The sequence below is a fragment of the Melanaphis sacchari genome, unplaced genomic scaffold (genome assembly GCF_002803265.2).
Source record: "Melanaphis sacchari strain LSU unplaced genomic scaffold, SCAv2.0 Contig0_pilon_pilon, whole genome shotgun sequence".
Taxonomy (NCBI): Eukaryota; Metazoa; Arthropoda; class Insecta; order Hemiptera; family Aphididae; genus Melanaphis; species Melanaphis sacchari.
In genome coordinates, this window is record NW_020270366.1 from 12,945,131 (window position 1) to 12,968,708 (window position 23,578).

Here is a 23,578-nt window from a genome sequence, read left to right on the forward strand (position 1 = left end):
CTCTATTGCTTCGTGAAAAAAGTTTTGAATCCACGCCAGTCTTAAAATTAATATTTATTTCAATTTACGCAAATATACTTAAATCTAATCTAGTTAAGTAAACAGTTAACACGCACACGCGTTTTCTAATTCGGTTCGATGCCGTCGGATCGGCTAGCCGCGTGTAATATTCTTATAGCGAGTTTTATTCTCCAAGTATCGCCAAACCGGTTCGGCTGCTGCGCGCGATGATAATATTTTACGTACTGTTTCATGTAATATATATAATTATATTATACACTCGCGATCTAGGTTTGGCCAAAACATATTTTTTGCTTTTACCCACACTCATCGTTTAGGGAAAACATTAACATGAATTTTAACAAAAATTCAAACACATGAACGTAAGTGAGGTTAAACACGCATGATATTACAATTATATGTATATTATTATAACTTGAGTTTTACTGGTATAATCTTGATTTCAGAAACACTTTAATATGTATAGGTATATACCGTATGTAGAACCTGGCTTTCAAATTTTTGGTTCAAAGAATTTATTGATAAAAATACAAAAGGTCTCATAAAAAATCTTATACTAACTTAAATGAAAAAAAAATCCAAATGTTGCAATGACTATAAGGATCTCAAATTTGAACACCAGGCGACAAGTCACTTAAATACTCACCTTAATCAGGCTCTGACCATACATAATTTTAGTTTGAGAGACGATAATCATTACAATAGTCTTACCTCGAGAATTACAGAAAGCGATTTAGGTCGACGAATGTAATGAATAGAACCATAAAAACAATTAAAATGCCGCAAATACCCGCGCCAGAGTCGTTCCGAAACTATTTTGCATATTAAACGCAAATACATATACATATACAAATAGTCGCATTTATTATTTGAAAATATCTTTATTGATATTTACATAAAATCGTTTTATTTTCCATTTAGATTAGAACTTAGACAGAGGTTATTGATCTAATTATTGGTTTTGGTTTTTTTCTTTTTGTTAAACGAATCAGTTACCTTCACATGACATCGATAGCAGTATATTACTTGCATGCAAAGCATTGACTGCAGTTAAATCGTATAAACGAATACTAATGGAAATATGACCATCGTTGACCTACTGTGTTCCTATATACTGCAAATATTATATTCTTTCAGATTTTCGGAGTTCCATAATTAGTAGTAAATATCTTTTCCGTTTATTGAGAAAATTGTTTTCTTTAAACGACCTCGACAATTTATATTCTCAAGCCAGTTTATATTTTAATCGTGCAATATTTATATACTTTATTTCCTATGTGTGGTTGTTGGCAATAAATTTATAATATTTCAAAAATTAGTTATGCGTGATTAATGTAGAAGGGCCCGGGAGTTGTGCAACAGCAATTACATTACAGTTATAGTATAAATAACATAATACTATATTACTATAATATATAGGTGTACACACATACACACACCTGTTGGTGGTCACTTGTAAATAATATGACGAAAGACGATTTAGGTATAGAGCTATGTGCCTATGTGTACGTATATTCATATTATTTGCATTCAAGGGCATATTACCAATAAAAAAAAAACGAATTCACGTAGCCGTAAATACTTATTAACTGTTTGAGATAGAACAAAATGTAGACCAAATCAAACGGTGTAAATTCGATCGTCCACGTACATAGTGTGGTATATTTAAATTATGCATAATATGTGTATATATTTGTATATATATAACCATTACCAGTGTATGGGTACATGTACAGTTTTTCTAATATTATAATTGAATACTTCATTACAAACGCCTACGCTGCAGCAATTGCACCACTATACCACCGTAGCAGCAGCAGCAAATAGAACTTATTTATATTTATTATACAGTAAACGCAACATCAGTCCACATTCCGCGCGCGCAAAGCCGATAGGTATATAATAATATAATATTATTATTATATAGCAGGTAGCAGCCATAGTTCCCTCCGCGAGAGGTGTGCCTCGCCTCGCGTAGTTATATACAATAGCCCCCGAGCTACGATTCGCCGCTATATACGAGTATATGCTATACTTGTCTTCTCCAGAATAATTAAAAATTCGACCTGCCAGCTATCAAGGACGCGTATTTTAGCGATTAAATCCATAATATATATGTGTGCATATGAAATGTTCGTCTATAATATGTAATGTACATTTGTATAATATTTATATATATATATATACACGATAATGCTGTGGGCACGAGACGCAGATAAATTATTAACCCACTGTTAAATTCGCTGAAAAACGTCAAATGACGTGCTCTGTTATGTTTGATTTTTATTCGCAACGTGCGTGAATTCATAAAATCTATTTAATTCGCTAATATTGTTCGACAAATCGCTGCTGGCTGGACAAGCTGCACACAATCTGCCTAATAGATTTCCATCGATCGACATGTCTTCCGGGCCCACGTCGACGATAATATAATCCATATAAAGTGTATTCCGGTCGGATCGTCCACTCGCTCAATAATAACCAGATCGTTTCCCCGTGTAGTATACAATGTTATATTTTGCGATTAGCCAAAAACTTCGTACTTTGATATAATAATAATAATAATAATAAACGCATATTATTATGTATACCGCAGCCATCATTTAATATATCTATGCGTAGATGTTATAATATTATATTGTCGACCGATAAATCGCAGCCAGATATATTTTGCCCTAAGGGATGTTTGCACAAGATTTTCGACCGGTATCGGCATGCGTCTCCTACAGCATTAAGTAATATATTTTATATATATATATATTTACGTTTACACATACATACGGTTGGAATAAATACACATTTCTTTATTTTTACGATAGTTATCTATCGTATCGATACAGCTATTAAAAATATAGTGTTTGTGTGTGTGTGTGTTGCGACTTCCACTCGTTTATTAATTCGTTTTGATTTTACTCGTCGTCGTTGCCGCCGCTGTCGCATATATTTGCATTGCAGGAACCAGTAATCTTTGGAAACCCGTAATTATCGGCTCGCTGTGTAATATATAATACGAGAGACTCGTCACTTGTATATGTATAAAAAAAAATGCGCACGTATAAGTTTGTGTGTAGTACGTCGTACGTGTGTGAGCGCGCGTGCAGCAAGTTGCCGGGAAAAAAATAAAATTCTCGCGGCCCACGGGGTAAACAATTTATAATATTATGATGTACGGAGCGACGCGCTAATAGATTCGGCTAATACGTTTCAAAACCCGTGAGATTATAATATACCTTCTGGATCGGCTGAATGCATTCAGGAATGGTGGGGGGGAGCTCGCCGTAGAGCTGTTGTCGACTGCTGTGTTTAGTCTTAAGCGTTGCGTAGTTGTTGAATAATTTCGTGCGTAAGAAGAATATAGCTGCAGCAATATTCGGGCCAAGTTCATTGAAAACGTACGCACACACGATTATTCCATCCACAAATCACGTATACGTTTTATAGCCATACACAAAATAATATTATAATTTATTTTGTGTTTTTTGTAAACAAAACGCCTTCAGTATACATATTATAATATTACACAGATATGTATTCATTTTATTCGAGGAGTCGTCCGACAATGAGTAGTCCATTGTCATATAAACATCTTACACGCATCGTCGTGTAATATTTCTTACTATTGCGATAGAGACGTGGAGACGGTCGTATATTATTACACATTACAGTTTACACTACCTACCTGCAGTAATATATAATACGCTAAATATTTTTTTCAAATATTTTTTTGTTTGACAATCATATTATTGTTTACACACGATATGATTATTTTTATAGCCGAGTGTATAATTTTTTCTCACCAATTATTCTTATAATTATTACTTCTTACACCATTTTATTTTATACCTGATCTTCTTGTGGTGATTTTTTTTCAAACAATCATATTGTATATGAAACTAGAATTATTACTAAGCATCAATATTTGAAAAAAATAATTATATAATAATTTTATGTTGAAATAAAACAGTTAGCAAGTAACATAATAATTATAAATTAAATTTATTATCTATCGACGAATATTTAATAACAGTAAACACTATTACACATTAAATGTTATAGCTTATTGTGTATGCTTACATCCGTTGGACGGCAAATTTTATGACTAGATGATTTTGTTGGCAAACATAATATGATGTATACGTACATTACGGTTCTCGGCTTATCTAACTCTATATATCTACATAAAAAAAGTGAAAAAATAAATATATAGGGGGCATCGGTTTGCAAACAACTGATGATTATTTAAGTTGACGGCAGTTTGATAATCAATTGGCTATATTATGAAATACATGTCTCTAAATCACTACTGAGTATCTACCCCTCCCTTCCCTGCATAATATATGTAGACATATATTATTTTAGGTAGGTATGAAAATATTTTTATATTTTTTCATTATATTCATTAAAGGAAGTAAAAAATAGTCGCATTTTTGTATATTCTTAAACTAAACTAATATAATATACGAATATTCAATATAATATAAATATTAATTAGAATTCATTCAGTGACGCAGCAGGATAAAACACTCGTGATTTTGGTCGAATTAAATTAATTTCAATGCACTCGTACCTCAATCGAACAGTCAGCGAATACTAGATAAGGTATATGATACTTACTTGGAATAAAAATGTAATTTAACGAAAAATCATGTAAGATGTAATTCAATCTACGTCGCCGATATTAAAATATATTATAACACATTAACACTCTCGTTACAGTACAATATTCAAACACAAACTACAACATAATATTGTATAGTTTACTGTCGTGCGTGTGCAAATATGAGTCATTTGGCGCGAATCGTCATGTAACGCGTTTTTTCTTCATATTATATACCTACTGTCCAGCAGCAATCGAGACGGTCTTATTCCGCAGTAGAAGAAACAACAGAAACGTGTCTTGAGCAGTCGAGCGCAGTGTGCAAAAACTGCAGCACAACGACAACAACAATAATATTATAATAGTATAATACGTCATATATAATTTGTGTCTGTGAGTTTTATCCGCAAATAGCGTAATAATTTTCCGTAATTTTTTCGGCACTCTATTATATATAGCGCGTGACCTGGCGCTCGTTTATCGTGGGCGTTTTTTTCAAAAATATATTTATAACTGTATAATATATTACTTAGGTATTAACGTACCAACTTATTCAACGTAGTTTGTTAAAACCTACACAATTTCTGTAACTTTAAATTTGAATTGAGTGGAATACAAATTATACTAAGTACCAGCAAAGTAACTGCAAGTCCACATAACAGCACTTTAAATATATAAATTTGTTTTTGCATCCTTATGATACTTAAAAAAAGCGTCTTAAAATTACTTGTAAATTAAGTTTTACTAATTGCATGATATGTTCAGGTAGTATTTGAAGAAAAAATAGAGGTTTAGTGTAAACACGTATTCAAACCCCTTGGCTCTCCTTCTCCGTAGTTAATTTTGGCCCTATTTCTACAAAACGACGAATTTAAAGATATTAAAAAACAACTTAAAATTTCATTTAAAATTGTGATTTATAATTAACGATTTTCCCGGTATAATTCGAATAAAGTGTTCAAGGGAGGATGCTACTTCAAAATTATTACATCGTTTTATCGTTGGAATGGTCTTGGTTGTATACATATTTTACATACAGGTACGCATTATATATAATAAATAATTGTTAAACACAAGAACACTCTGGCCGTTTAATAACTGTAAACTATTATTAAGTATAATCAACGTCGCTGTTATTACTAAAAAGCAATTATATATTGATTGTTTTGCGTTAAACCTCGTGTTGGTGTGTCCGTAAATCATGCGAAGGAAAAAGGCGAATATTTAAAAAAAAAGAAATATCAACCCGGCACCAATTTGTTTCCTCTACCTTGCAAAAAAAAAGAAACTAGATTACTCCGTCGCCGCCTGAGGGCTTCCCGAAGATATATTCCTCAATATGATAATAATATTATACAGAGTCTCCTTGGTAATCGGTCAATTTTACGAGTTGCATAATAATAGATGACGGCGATGACGATGCTTTTATTATTACCTATCATTATTATTAGTGTTATTACTATTATTATTATTACGCACTTATACAAGGCGGTGCGGGAAATGGACGATTTTCGCACATTCGTCTTGGTCATATTATGCGTGTGTGTTGAATATTTGTGTAAAATACACGCTCATACTATACATCATACAATAAGTATATGATTCGATGTGTTGTAAAAATGTTTTGAAAATACAAAACGTGCGTTCGCCCGATCTGGCTGATAGATAGCGCCAGTGCCGAGGACACTGCGCTGTACAACGAGGAAGCGGCTGGAGTGTGCTGGACTGCGCGGCTGGCCAGTTCAAGTTCGAGTGCCATCCGTCTCACGTCGATCGTCTGTCGCGCCGTTTGTACGTCGCGATTTTTGCGAAGTGTATGTGTGTGTGTGAACTATTTTGATTTTCAACCCGAATGCGTATTATTTTTCTTAATAATATTTTTATCAGAACTATGTAATCGCGTATCGGTTTTACCTACTGCTACAGTGCTACGGTGATCTTAAACGTTAACAATTTGGGATTTATTCAACTACAATGCATTTCGAATGGTTCTCGTAACGAATTCGGTATGTTTTTATACTTATGTAGACTATTCTCAGATAAGTTATCTATTTTTTCTCTATCTCTACTTATAATATTATGTGCGAGTGTGTGTGTTTGGTTTGTTTTATCTTTAGTCTTGACTATAATTAGTTTATAATCTCATAAAGTCGATAAATTGTTAAATTTCACATACGTTATGACACTTATAGAACTTATGGAATAGATAATCAACAAATTTTCTATAATATTATACCGTGAGAATTGAATTCTAGGAAATATATGAATTTTGTTTTCGGCTATTATATCATCGTTCTAGTCGTTATAAATGTTTTCCAAATAAAGGTGCCTCAAGTCATCCATTCCTCGAATATATCTGCCAAGGAGGGACCGCAATTAGCAAATTTTCAAAAGATATTATCGGTATTTTGAATTTAAACGATGCACAATCAGCTATTACAGCGACGTCTTAAAATATGTTTATCGATCATTACCATCGATAATCGCCATTCGTTGAATTCCACATCTTAATGTGTAGTTTATGGTTGTTTTATGATTAGGTCTAATTGAATATTTAATTGATCATCACTGTACATAATTTTTAGCTTTTTATCAACTTGAACCAAAATATGACACCAAAGAATTTATTTACTAAGAGTTTTAACTTATTTATATAGTACACTAATAATTGTCGAATAAATTACCTACGTTGTATGATTTGTGGTAACGTAATACCAACATTAACTGCAATATACTCTTATTTATTTATTTTATATATAACCTATATTACAATGAATCAATCATATTATATATATTGTTATATTGAATATCTATACCTGTGTATTGCAGCCATATGAAATTCGATATCTGACCCGAATGAGTATTGCATTTGTTTTTATTTTAGATCGGCTTTTTAGGCTGTTAAGTGAGCGAATTGTCTGTCATTTTAAATTAATAAAATAGATATAATTTCATAATATACATTTTATATATATTATATTATGATATTAAAATATTTAGTCAATTGATGCAACAAAACTTCAAACATTAATATTATTTGTAAATTAATCGCGTTTTATAAGTAATAATAATAGATACCTAAATAATGTTCATATAATCTAGCATACCAATTAGATATAACTAATTACTAAACTATTATAATTAAATAATTATTCAAGTGAAGAGAGAGTGTTATTCACTAACAATCACTCATCAACTGACGTGTCTGTAAAGCATAAAAATTCTTTGTCGTCAATGATTAGATGGAAATGGTTAGGGTATTTTCTCTGCACTCTGCAGTAGGTTCCACTTGTTTCATTTGTTTTTTGAAGGACAAAATTTACACATGAACGAGGGTTAGAATACCTCACAAAAACCTTTTTTTTATAAATTCATCAATAAAATCAAAATACACAATGGTTTTTTATTAGACAATTTCGGTAAGTAGACATAAGACTCAATAATATATACGTGTATCTAAACCGCTATATTATTTGTTAATCTGAAGTTAAAAAGACACTTCAAGGATATCACAAAATAAATTAGTATGTTCAATAATCAGTAATTATATGCTTACATAAGATTTAATTTGAAACCCAATCACACGCTAAATCATTTTAAAATTAAATAATAATGAGTAATGAGTAATTTAATATATTTAATTATTTTAAAATAATTTTATGCTTTTTGAAAATCCGCTTACATTTGCAGTTGGTACACTAACAAATTAACAAATAGATCCAATTCACACAGTCACACGGTCTGACAGTCATATGTTTCAAATAAAAACTTCCTGATCATGTATGCTGTATGTGATAACTAATAATAATATGTATTATACCTATATGTAGGTATATGTTAAGATGCGTAGCTGCCGGCATTAAAAAACCGGTACATGAAAAAGTATTTTGGCGATTAAACAAAATTTTGTTACATCATTTCCGACTTATAACCACGTTTGGCAATCGGTCGATTCTACTTTCCACTGGAGACCATTCAGAAAAGCCTGGAGCTACATTAAAAATAGTATATTATTTACAATTCTGTTCAAATGAATGAAAATTTGAAAATTCAACAGTTAGATACATTACCAAATCTAACATCGTCTCAATGAACCTTGACCTCGTCCGAGTGTCCGAATTTAAAACCTAATGTAAATGATTTTGCTATTCATCCTGTGATAATCAGTACAACGTAAACAATACGTGTACTTTTTAATGAGACAACCGGAAAGTGATCAACAAACATGTTACCAAATCTCATGATACAAATAATTAACACGTGTTTTTGTGCGGAAGCACAGTAAAATATTTACACCTTATATAGGTAGTGAATTAATTGACCTTGAAATATCTGTTAGACAATTGATAACACTTTTATATTGTTGTACGATAAATATAGGTATATACTAACCAGTAGTTACTGATCTGTGTAAAAAATTAAATCCTAGAAAAATCAAATACTTATCTAATATTTTACATACATGATTGTTTTTTAAATAAGAGCTTAAAACACTATCATCGTCTATTTTTGTATTGCCTACTTGACAATAAAATGTTTTTATTTTTTACGTATATCTTAATAAATAGCCTGCAGTAACATTTACATAACTGGTCGCAAGAAAATTCACTTCCGAAATTATTTTGTTCGCCGTACGCCCATCATGACGCAATTAAAATATTATAATATGTATTGATTTTTTTTTGGAATTTCCTAAACAAGTTATAAAAAATTATTGGATGAAGATGTCTAATCGCAAACTAAAAACAAAATAGCCCACATATAAACGTTTTTTACTACATTGCATGTGTATAATTTGTACGATGTCGGGTGTGTCATCTGTTCGAAGAAAAATACTAGTGTACATTCAGTGATGTTAGTAATAACGACTGTTAAAGTCTCTACCGACCAGTTCCCATAATCATACTTCGAGTTTATATCGGAAAAACAAGTTGCTGAAACTGTAACACAAATAATAAACTTGTAGCACTTTAAAAGCAACAAGAATTTATTTAAAATAAAAAATAACAAAAATTGTTAAATATATTATTTAATTGTTTATTCAAAATATATACTTATATAATACTATATAGGGACTAGAGATGCACCTAAATAATAATTTAAAATACTAAAATAAAAATTTTTATTTAAAATTATAAGTTTATGAATAATCTTCTATAAATAGGTTTTATAAATAATATATTTATATACATATTTAAGTATTTAACAATAAGCTAATAACAATAATAATAAAGTACCTAAATAACATGGCCAAAGGAAAAAAAAGTCAACTCATTCACATGACTGATTTGTAAATAATAAAAATTCTTGAGAAATAAAAATGTGCTTATATATCGCGAACTATTTACGTGCCGGAACAATGAATACTTCGGAATTTTCTTTATTGTCAATGACAGCTCACCTGCGACCTGCAACAATTATTCAGTATAAAAATTCTTTAGTATATAACAAAATCGTATAGAGTACATAAAACGATACCCCTAAAACAAGTTTTAAAATGTGGAATTATTCATTTTGAAGAATTCAATAACTAATATTCATTCTTGTGTATTGAATTTTAAAATTTTAACTGAACTCTGAAATATTAACTTTTTTCATCCTCATTTCGGTATAGAAAAGATTCATCATTTGCATCTTTATGTTACCGAATAAATATTTTATTTAGAAAATATATCTGATATTACATATTGCGGTTGACTACGGATTTTGTATACCTATGCGTTTGTATAATAATAAATAAAATGTACCTACTTTGTTTCCTTTTTATCTTTAAATTAAGTAATTTAAATAAAAAATCCGATTTAAACCGCAGTACAAGTGTAGTGTAATTGATTTTAACTAGACCTCAAGTAAGGATACGCTGACGAACAGACCACAACACTACTGTGGTTGGTACTTGATATACCTATATACTTAATGCGAAAATGTAGTCGGTTATGGTTGTTTATAATTAAACAAACTACAGACAGTCCGATCAGCGTCCGTTTTTATTACGTCGTCATGTTTCTCGCAGCAGCGTTAGTAACTTGTATTACCTACCTGCCTGCTTTCCTATAGATATTCGTGTTTCGTTTGTAAAAATATTTACAAATGGGTTGGTCTGTAGCAAACTATAATAATATTATTATCGTCTTCATTTTGACGTGATGAGCCCTCTTTCGTCGCGCGCGTCGTTATTTTTCGGCCGTGCACGAGTTCCGGACGACCGGCGACAACGTCGTCCGGATACCTGCAGTGTACAATGCATATGTATTAGGTACCTGTACGAAGAGCCGGACACGCCCAGACAAATTTTACGCTCCATTAACGGCGGCAAACGACGATGATCGTTGTCGTAATAATAATATATTGTTATAATATCGCGCGGGTGTGAGTGCGTTTGTGCGAGAAAACGGCATAATATCAACGACCTCGTTGGCTATGTAATATTATTATAGATGAAAGATGTATGAACTGAAATCGAAAACCTATTGCGTATATTATAGACGCGTATACTCTACACAGGAATAATTAACTACAAAAACGGCTTCAGGGTAAAAACGAACGCATCCATTGTTCCGGTGTGATACGGGGGAGTTTTTTCTCTAAAGGGTATTGCGTAAATCCCTCTTCATGCTCGCTGCCATCGATGTATACTGCATATAATATATAAGAATAATAATAATATAACATGTGTGTGTGATACGTGGGACATATAAAAATGACAAAGAACCGACAACTGGTTCTAAATCATAATTCATAATATACATTATATGTATATATACGTATTTATGATGAATAGGATATAGTTGTAATGAATTAAAAAAAAAATTCATAAAAAAAATGTATACGTCGTACATTAATGTATGATTTTTTTATACAGCATTAATACGATGATAATTTTTATAACCCATATATTCTTAACAGTATTGTACATTTTGATCTTATTGTATATCCGTTCGTTTACATAATAAAAAATATATTGAAACTGCTGATGACATTTTTTTTATATAAAAAGCATGTCATATAATTATTCATAATACACTTGTTTGTATCGTTATGAGTGCAGTGTAAACATAATAGATCGGTCAAAGAAATACCGCCACAGAATCCGAGTCTGTCGTGTATAGATGATAATATTCGGACATTATACATATATAGCAATGTGCGAGATAAAAGTTGTTTGATAAATCGCGCGCTCCTATGAAATTACAAAGTAAATATTTTATTATGCTTAGGGCGAATTAAATTTTAATTCAAACTCAATCATTATATAATGCGCGTAGGTTCATATAAATGGATATTTGTATATTAAACATCAATGAGAAATGCTGTTATATAATAAATTAGTTGTAAATTCAAACTCTAAAGTTCTCTCAGAAACGATATAAGTTAATTAATATAACGAAATATAATATTAGGTATCATTTTTACCATGCCTCGGATGCTGAGGCTTTAATATTGTCGGAGGTCTGATATTATTATTTTTTATGATGTCGAGGTAATACGATTTATTATCTTAACGATTATAAGATTTTATAGGCCTATCAAAAATAAATAAATAAATAAAAAATGTACAATTGGGATATAATTGAATACATATATACTTATAATATATCTATACTTAATATATTTGTATTATGTACTGTATGATGGTGTTATACTGTTGTTATAACGTGATGAGATCGCATAGAAGAACAGACTTTCCGGTGACAGGAAGTTTATAACCCCGCACGCACAGAATTTATATACGAGAGGAACTGCGAAAACGAAAACTCGACCGCAGCATCCATATATTCAGCATAGACGCGACGACGTTGCACGTTCCTTGTGCGTATTTTATAGGACTACATCCGTTTCGCAAACATGGAAACGACTGGTTCCTTTTATGCCGGTCCAGCAGTCTTACCCCGCACACTCACACAAACACGATAGAGCACACTGACATTATATATATATACACAAACACACTGTCCAGCCTATCGTGTTCATGTCCTTTTTACGAGCAGCGTCGCGTTGTAATTAACAGGAAACGCGGGCGAATCGCAAAAAAAAAATAAAAGAAAAGAAAATAGGAATAGAAATAGAAATATACGTATACAATATAAACGTACCAGTTGGGTATACTACTAACAATATATATATATATATAAACAATATTGGCCTTGGAGGGTAAATCACGTACCAAAATATATATATATTCGAGTACTTATGTACAGTACGTATATTCTATATATGTATATGTAATTATTCGGGCGTACAGCCAGCAGGTGCCTATATAATAATAATGATGATGATAATAATAATAATAATAATAATAATTGACGCCGATACATGTATGTCTGTATATTATAATCCTTTCGTGATGCACGCCCGCCGAATAACAATATATATATATATATGTATATACACCAACACCATTTCACAGTTCATCCCGACGCCGTCTGAATATTATTAGATACCCAGACGTTTGAAGTTTTTATTCGTTTAACAGTCGATTTATGGCTATTTACGAATACGTAAAATTATTATTATGTACGCGCGCGGTGTGATGTCTGTTTCGCGAACATAACTTGTTCCATAACGTTTTGAATTCTTTATTTTGAAGACATGTCTGAAACGTACATTTTATTTTAACTTAGCATTTAAAATATTCCAATCAATAATAATATTGTCATTATAATGCCATTAATATTACTATAGCTCAGATTTTGTAGTATTTGCAAATATTACTATACACTCACATAAAAAAATAGTAGAGTAAACAATATATAAAATAAAATTATGTTTTATATTTTTACAATTTTGAATTTTTAGTATTAGTTTTTTGATTGTGGTGCTAATTTTGTTAATTTTTATAAGTGTTGCATTTAACATTTCAATTAATCTCAATTTTTTTTAAATTAATTCAGTCTAAAATTTGATATATAATAGATTATTAATAAGTAATAAATAAGATTTAGATAATTAAAAATTCAATAATAATATTTTTACATTTTTTATGTTTCTAATAGGCAATATTATATCGAATTTTTCAAGTATTAGAGTACGAGTATGTTTTAAATATACTAAGTACTTTTTCGTGGCTTATATAGCCTGAGCTCTGTTTATTCAAATACAGCTATTGCAAGTTGTAACAACTACTTCTGTTGACAAATACATTAAAAAGTAAAAATGTTTTTTAATACCTAATTTTTTTTTTTTTTTTAAATAATAATAATAAATTTCCTAATTATGCATTTCAGTAATTTGATTTATTATATAATTTCATGGAAATAATCGATAAATTGAATGCATATTTCTATTATTAAATTCGATGCCACGTTAAACGCGGTTGGATGTCATAATAGATGCAGGTACTGCGCATTTCAAATCAGTTTATTTTAAATTTCAAGTTATTAATAGGCGCGAAGTTTAATAACCATACAGCTATTATAATTATTTTACCATTAGTATATTATGTATGTAATGCCAGTGTGTGTGTGTGGTATAATAAATACTGTCGAATCGAAAAACACCGACTGGATTTTAATGCGATAATGTTTGGACACGGCCGGTCAGGTTTGAATCGTTCTATCCGTATATTTTTTACTCGCATCATAATATACGATTTATTTGTCATGCGTGGTTCACGGTGGATATAGCAATGGGAGTTTTTCGATTAAAAGGACCGCCATTCGTGAGCCATTCTCGACCAGCGAACCGTATGCATTACAATTTGAAAACAGTAATACTATGTTTTATATAGATACCTACACTTAGGCAAAACACAAACTGCTGCTGCTGCAGAACCTATCGGGGGTTTCGGTGTCTCTGCGACAACCGAAATGCTTCGTCCGGCGTCCGCACGACGCCAGTGATGATCATTATTATGATAACATTATATTATTATTATTACAATAAAATATATAGGTACAGTTACCGGGTTACGGTTTTTGAATTAGTCGTCTATTCATATTATCACATTATATATAATACGTATAATTTATATTAGTACATAGCCCGCGTGTACTTATGTGTATAATATAATATTATATTCACCCGGGCCAGCAGGATCCGTAACACTCACACACGCGAGTGCCGTCGCACAATAACAGCAACATCTAGCGTTCATTAATTTACATGACGTAGGAATCCGCACGCGTTTTCGATACACCAGTGACCCCGTTTATTATACGTCGCGGCGCCGCGGATAGCCTCGATTTCGCGGTGTCTCGATTTCGGGGAACGCGCGCGCGTAACGGTGCGGTGATCACCCTCTGCATGCTGTGGTGGCGACGAGTCGCGTTTAAAATAATCGGAATAACATAGAGCGCACCTATAATATTATATGGAAAAGACTTGAGGCCGAGACGTTCGCGTTACTCGAGTAATGCCGAATCTCGAACCCGGGTTGCTGCGAAAGAAAACTTTGGGACCGACCACGAAAAAAAAAAAAAATAAAACAAATTCATTAACTGCGATACAATAATTATTATAATTTCGATATAATATTATATTTAGTCATCTGAACGCGATGTTATTATGCTATTTTTAATACATCACTTATGGCACTATGATATCCATAATGTCCGATCCAACACCATACCATAGCGACGGTGCCCTAGTGCAATGCACCGTTTTGCGCCGACGGTTTATCCGGCACTGGTTGCTTGTAAATCCGTAGCTCGAATTAAAACGGTCCGGACGCGCCATTTATACGTGTGTTATATATTATGCGTGTGTACAGATGACGATGATTATAATGATAATAACAAACGTATGCGCCGTGTATGTATACATACATTCCGCGAGTGCATCCCGTTGCAGAACGCCACTGAAATAAGCGTTGCGCGAACGGAAAAATCTCGACACAAACTGGTTCGCGTCCCACAGGTGTTTCGCGGCTGGTGCGTGCGTATAATATGATATACATACATAGACATTGATATATAATACTGGAAACCGTTATATACCTCTGCATATTATATGTATTTAAAATATGCAAATATGCTACCTTTCAACGTCATCCCCCGGCCGATCAAGGCGACGACATTAGTCGTGAAAAATTATTTCAAGAAACTCAAGATATTTTTGATTAAAGAAACGGGGATATTCTTATTTTTATTTTGACCCCACTCCCTTAATCAACGATTCTGTTTTTTTTATTCGACGATATGTTGGGTTCCGGTCTACCGGTTCATTTTATATAATATATTACATCGTCTATAAGGAAACGCCTCCGTGGTTAATTACACAGCCGAGATGACGCGATAATATCCGATGCAACGATTATACGTACATACTCCTCTATATTTCATCACCGAGCAGGATATTATCACTCAATACACTTGACACACGTCGTTAACTGTATATATAGCTACAGACAGCAGTGGCGCATACTTTTGTCGATACATCTATTAGGGCCGGGCCCACCCCGAAATGTCTTTTCAAATGAAGTCGTTAACAATAATAAACAATAATAAATTGGAATGATGGTAGGTATACATTTTGGTAATATTAGTCCGGGCGGGAATCATTGGTTTTAATCATAACTAAAACTGATATAGATTCGCTTTAAACGGCTTTAGTTTTTGTTTTATCCGGTGTGCATCCCTCAGCACGCCTTCCTGACCTTCATTCATTTTAGCTTTAATTATTTACTACAAATCGAAAAGATTAGTTTTTTTAGAGTATCTGACATTTTTTTTTTCTAATGTATTATTAAATAATCAGAAAATATAAACATATATTGATAATATATTATGTATGTGGATTGTGGATATGAATACAAATCAATGATTTAGCGTATGCTTTACACGAATACCTATTGCAGTATATTTAAATTATTGAATGTACCTATCTACCTACTACCTTCCTTATTCGTTTTCTTCATAACTGATAAAACTTGGATAATTCTCAAAATAATATTTAATTTATGGGTGTGTAGGTACAGAATATAAATTGTTTTATTTAAATAAGTTGTTTAAATGTTTATTTTAAGTAGGTAATCGTTTTATTACATTATATAGCCCATATAGGTACCTGAATCACAATTCACACTGCACAATGTATATTGACGTAATAAAGCTATTAAAATATAAAAATAAAATTTAATAATATATTTTACTTTTAGTATTACTAAACCATTTCTGTGTACTAGAATGTAATGTATTTGTCGGAGAAGTATTACAATTTTATTACATCGACACATTATTTTTAATTTAATCATGTTAACAAATTTTAATAATGCATGATTATCAATAATTAATTTAATGGACAACTTATGTACAAGAATATTATAGTCTTATGACAAAGTTATATAAATATACTTTTTATACAAATAACAATTATAACTTATTTCCTATATAACCATTAACTATATGCAGTATGTGCCTATTGTAAACGGGGTACACACAACAAAGTACGTATTTAAGTGTTTAAGCGTACTCCATATTATAATTTTCATAAAAATTATTTTTTTTAAATTAGTACGATGAACGGTTTACGATCAAAACCTTGTCATTACATGTATATAACCATGTCGATTATAAGTAAACTAATAAGATTGAAGATTATTGAACATACATAATATCATCAAATTTTATTATCTGTGAGCGTTTAGTTCGCGATGTATCTTAATGCACTGTCATCATTTATTATAAAACTATAAAGTATTTAAATATATAAATTGGTGTAACGAGACCAAGCTTATAGTTACTGATCGTCTAAAAACAAAACGGTGCTTTAAATGGGTACACTTTTTTTATTTAATTGTTGTCGGTATGATGAAAGAGGACGTACTAAAATAACAAAGGTGATATTTTTTTTTAAACTCAATCGCTATATTTTCTTCTGAAATCCGTTAATTGCGATAATTACAAGTAGTTTTTCCCGGTGTGTGTTAGAAGGAGAATCGAGGAAGATCACCTTGAAACATTACTAGAAATTTTTCGATGTCGATTACGCAAAAAAATATGTTTTAAAAAAATTATATGTTCGTTATACGGGCACAGCTCAAGGGCAAAAGTATATACTGCAAAGGTATACTCTTTGGATTTTGCCATAAATCGTAAATGTTGGAAGAAATAAAGTTAATTATCGTTCAGACTGGGTACGGGAAAACAATATCCTCAATGCAGTTACAATGAGTAAAAACAAAAAAACTTAATTCTTTGGTGAATTTTCACATTATAATTATTGTGTTAGGGAGTGAACTATAGATTGTTCGAGGTATATAGGAATATCGTATATATATAATATTATCTACATAGAATCAAATAATGCTCCACTACGTTGAAAACGAAAATACCCACGTGTGCGAATAATAACAAATAATAATATATTATACATACCTATATATGTAATAATAGCAATAAGTGTTTCTATACGTTGAATTTGTATTAATAATGTAAGCGGTTGTGTTGGACGACGGCGATACACGAAGGCTGGGCCAGGAGGTTAAATGATAATCTTTCGACAGGATGTACCTACACAAAAACCCAGGGACCGTTTGAGTGTCACGTTTCTCGACGCGCCTGCCGTGTCCCAGCAGGAAGCTTGTCGGATATATCATGTTACTTATATATATATATATATGTAGGTACTAAGTATAGTGTTCATTTGTATATTATTCGTACTATACAGAGGTTAGGTATCTCGCAGATTTCCAAGAACGCTCGTGCTAGAATTCTACAGGTTTTTCGGGTATATAATGTAAGTACATGTGTGATAGTATCGCACGTAGACGATGAGTTCCTAGTGGTGGTGTACACAACATGCATGCAATATACGTAACTAACAGTTTAAAATCAGATAAATTTTTATGTTCTGCATTAAATTTATACGATATCGTATAATATTTTAATTATTTTTAAAACAGTTTTAAATGAAAAAAGCCTAAATGAGTAACTTGCGCAATACAACGAAGCCCTTATTATAGTTAGAGGGGAAGTAATGCTAACACAATTGTTATTATCCACAACTCCAAAGTCATTCATAAGAAAAAAAGTGAAACTTTTTATACTAATTATTTATAATGTATTATTATATTACGAAAAAGATTTAAATTAATTTTAAATAATGATAACGTTAATATAAATATTAGCACTAGTATTGTACCATAATGTTACTAACATTTCCCAATGATTTTATGTGATCTATCAAAATTAATTAATGAAATTAAATAACTTTAATTCTGAATAATATAATTGTAAATCTAGTTCTTGAACGGAAAAATGCCAAACTTCAAATACGTAAACATTTTAATCAAACAAATAATTTAGGACGAGAAACAGATGATACAATTTTATAGAAAATTGTATCGTGATAGTGGAAATGATAGGTTTTAGCAGAATATTTGAAATTGTTTGCTATAATCTCATAAGTTATACCCTGTACCTTCAATTGTTTAAGTGATTGGTGTAACGTTTACATTTATTTCTCTAATAAATATAGTCTACGCAATACACATATTTGTGTTATACATACACCATGCATAATATACTTTCATAGAAACGTTTGTAATCTTATTATTTACACCACATGTATGATGTACCCATTAATTACCGAAGTACCGACCACGACGTAAATATGTTACTGAATATAGTCTTCTTAAATAATGAAACGATAGTCGTTAACCTGCCAGTATTATACATATCTATACTAACTGGCAGCATTATACTATTTAAGTTACAATACTTATATGGAGGTTACTATGAAATTCAAAGTAGACAAACATCGTCCGTCTAATCGATTGAATTGCTTTTTATCGCATTATGTTAAAATCACTCGCATCCGTTTGTGAATTATAACACTTTATAGGGTACCCATTTCGATAGATTTATTATGTGTGTAAATGAGAATGGCGCACGTGTTACAAATACTGTGAATATACTATAATATGTGGCTGCTTCTACGAAAGACCTATAAAAACAGTTCAGCATGAGAATAATAAATTTTGAATTGTAATTTATCTATGTCAAAAAAAATAAAAATAATAATAATAATAAATGTTGTGGACGATATTAAACCTTCATAAGTAATTACGATAGTTCTTATTTTGCAATATGCAAATGCCCATGTAATTTATTATATTAATCTTTCTCCCACGTGTTTTGCTGTTTTCTTTTGACGTTTGACACATCTCCTTTTTGTATAATTTTCATCATCAATGAGCGATATACGTATCGATGCTCTGCACACAACAGTCCGATATGTACATAATAATAATAATAATAACATAATATTACGGTTCGACGTAGTTCAGGGTCGAAATATCATATAGTAGTTCTTTTTATGATCACCTAGTTATGTACCTACATAATATATTAATATAACATGTCACGAAGGTCATTGTCACTAATTACATTTACGTGTTTGTTCAATGTAGGTACAGAGACTGACTCAATACGAAACGTATTTCCAAAGTTTATTGGACGAGACCAGACCGGAACATGGAAGAGGCGCCGAATACCACGATCTGTGTATGGCGAACAGCGCCGTCAAACAAGTGAGTTGTTGTTATTATTATTATTTTGAGTATTTTTTTCCTCTCATTCTTTTCATTCAACCGCCCTCGTCCGTAGGCGTAATCCCGACTACGTTTTCATCGAATGTCGTACAAACCGCCGCCGCCAATGACTCGGTCGCACTGATAAACAAACTGCATCGGTTATTGTCCATGCCATACATATAATCCGTGTACTCTTGTACGTACGAGGGAGACCCACTTTCTTCGGTCCGTTCAGCATGACACAAAGAAACATATCACTTTTTTCTCGCCTACCATATTATAAATAACAATAATAAAAAAATATGTATACATATATATACATTTTTCGACCGTGTATATAATTGCCGCTCATTGTGCGGACCTTTGAACCGATATAATATATGTGCTCGTTTCTTTGATAAAAACGACCCACTTGTACCTATTTCATTTTTTCGATATCCACCACAATGGGAGCACTGTCTAAGAACTATAAGCGTTCGAAACAGAGCTGCAGCGCACCGCGTATAAAATATAATATATCGTTTATTTTTTAAAATCTCCATTGATGAATAGAGGTGGTGTTCTTGGTAGTATAATAGTACCTACTATGTATAAGTATACGCGTAAATATTATATATATTTATAGTGTATGCATGTGTATACCTATGGTTTCACCATCGCTCCAATTTAAACAATATAATATAATTAATTATCATTAAAACGCCGTGCACTCGCCAAATAATCATAGTTGTATACGACTTTATATAGGTGTGAATGACACCGATCGCCGCAGCCAAAACCACACCCAAAACCAATACGATAAATCGCACTAGACCGCCAGCATATATAATACACTTGTGCACATACACACACACACCAACACACACATAGATAATATATTATACGTGTAGTACCTACGACCTACCTATGCAATGGATTTGTACGGGGGCTAAATGTGCCAAGGAGAGACATACCGGTGCGCGTACCGGTCCAGTGAAATGGTAGAATGACCATATTGGTCTTGTGTGCCCCCGCGTGTATTTCACCACTTTGCAATTCATATTTGCGAAGAGGCGTTGATATTAGACTGCAGCGCGAATGTACATATAATTTTAATGAATTAGCGTTTTTTAGAAAATTACTCTTTTTAAAACTTTTTTGCCGATTAAAAAACAATTTGCATTCCTACTTTGTGGTTTGCCTATACGTCTTTATAAGATAACATGCCATGCGGGTATATTAAATGCTACTCAAACGTTTATTAAATTGTATTTTTCACAATAATATGTATATTGTATACATATATTACCTTCATAAATGCCTTATAATTTATTATACTTTTAAAAGTTATACGAATACGATACATTTAACTTGCGCTGACAGCTGAATTTGTCGTTGACATAAACGCTACGAAATATTAATATATATTTAATTGGAATCTGTTATTCGCGTCCCGCCCGATTTATGTTTATCAACACTATAAAATCGCCAAGATAACACTGCAACACCGTGTAATATTTTCAATTTTATATTACTAATGTGTAACATACAGATCATAAGTTATATACATATTACAGTATTACACATTTAATACTCGATTATTTATCTTCTTACATGAAATATCTATGACAAGCGGTGTTAATATCTCGTGTGTTTGTTTGACTTACTATTATTTACATGCAATACATTTTATGAGTAAACAATATTAAATATCAAATGCGCGTATTCAACTTGAACGTTTTTGTCGACTTTTCGCGACGTGTTCCAATTTCTATTTCTACTTTAAACGAAAATTGTACAAATGCATAATAGTAATATAAACAGGTTCCTATCTATGTTTGTTTTAAATGCGAGGCCTACGCGGTGTAAATTAAAAATTATAATCAACACAGGTTAATGCAGTCGACGCACTTTTCGAGAATATGCCTGTCGGATTTTACTTAACTTAAAAAATTGTCAAGCGGGCACCCGTACGGTACCTATATTATTACAGTCTATTAATTGTATTATTTACACTTTTGAATCGCTTAAACAACATTTATGCATCTACATAATATGAAAGTTTGCTCCTGGCAATACAATTTTATGTACCTATCTAAATTATACTGCACTATTTAACGCAATTGTAACAATTGCGATTGCAGAACTGTCTATATTTCAATTTCATTACTAATTATATTCTCATTGAATAAAAAAAAACCAATGTCATTGTTTACACTATAAATCAAATATCCTGTTCGAAATAAAAATTCAATACATTTATTGCAAATACGTATAGTTATTTATATTTATTTATTTGCTTACAGACTGTAAAACGTATTCATGAACAAAGCGATTTAGAACGAATTCAAGATGTTTTCCCAAACGATTTCCTCAGATTGTACGACAAAGAAGCGCTCACAATGGTAAGTTTAACAGTTTATGCAATATAAACAATCGAAATACAATATTATAATATCATATACTTCTTAGAACAATGACACTTTTGTCAACAACTTTCTATTTGCTGTTTAATATTTAAACTAATGACGTTATTAATTTTATAATTGTATAATATTTGTATCTGATAAGCCGTTTTTACTACTGCCATAGTTGTATGCGCTGTTTTACTTAATACTAGTATAATTCATATTTATTCAGTAAATTTTCCAGTCATAATTGTAATGTTTTTTCTCATTGTTTAGAAGATGAAAGGATTAATCCGGAAGAGAGGCGGAACCGGTACAGCTGCTCTACGGAGAGCTCTATCGTCGAAATCTCTACGATCGGAGTCACCTCCTTCGACTCCCAACAAAATCCAAAATGATAACCCGAGGAAGTTCATAATGGAAACTCCCGTTCAATTCGTTAATGTAATTAGTATTTACAATTTTTATTAAAACATCAAATACAATAATAATATGTATTATTATATATTATATACTCGTAATATAACACACACATATTATGATGTAATACTAACTTATAATGTTATCCTTTTGTGAATTGGTATAGGGTGTGCACTGTCAGGAACGTCATTTATTTTTATTCAACGACCTCTTGCTGGTGGCTAAAGCGAAATCCGGTAGTAATTTTAAGCTTAAGGACAAGGTCAGGATATCGGAAATTTGGCTCAACGAATCGCCAGCGGTAATCGACGAAGTTGCTGAAATTCCCAAGTCTTCGGACACGTCTTTCGTCATCGGATGGCCAACCACCAACTATGTGGCAGTGTTTAGGTTAGTTCCTATTTTCATATGCATCATATTATAGTTAATCTCTTCGTCGGATGTCCACAATTTTTTTACGGTTGTGTTTACATGGGATGTGGTCCCTCAGCGGGAGACGTACTCAGCTCTTTATCATTAGTGCTAGAGGGTCTTTGAACCGATAACATTGAACAACAGTGGTCCAAAATATATGTAATCTGTTCTCTTTTATAAGCACATCGACGTATAATAGTCATAATAATAATATGCTCATCACTAGAACTCACTGGGACAAACGGTATTGTATATCGGAAAAGGAGG

The 23,578-nt window shown here is 31.7% G+C and overlaps 1 protein-coding gene across 3 annotated transcripts in view; it reads left to right on the top strand.

Moving 5' to 3' along the window:
• LOC112601592 (rho GTPase-activating protein 20-like) overlaps positions 1 to 23,578 on the top strand; it is a 213,472-nt gene that overhangs the window by 180,580 nt on the left and 9,314 nt on the right. For all 3 annotated transcript variants that reach the window (XM_025349299.1, XM_025349313.1, XM_025349305.1), the window contains 4 exons: positions 19,968 to 20,087; positions 22,376 to 22,474; positions 22,754 to 22,921; positions 23,064 to 23,287. In XM_025349299.1, the coding sequence (XP_025205084.1) occupies positions 19,968 to 20,087; positions 22,376 to 22,474; positions 22,754 to 22,921; positions 23,064 to 23,287 (611 nt within the window). The remainder of the gene's footprint in view (positions 1 to 19,967; positions 20,088 to 22,375; positions 22,475 to 22,753; positions 22,922 to 23,063; positions 23,288 to 23,578) is intronic.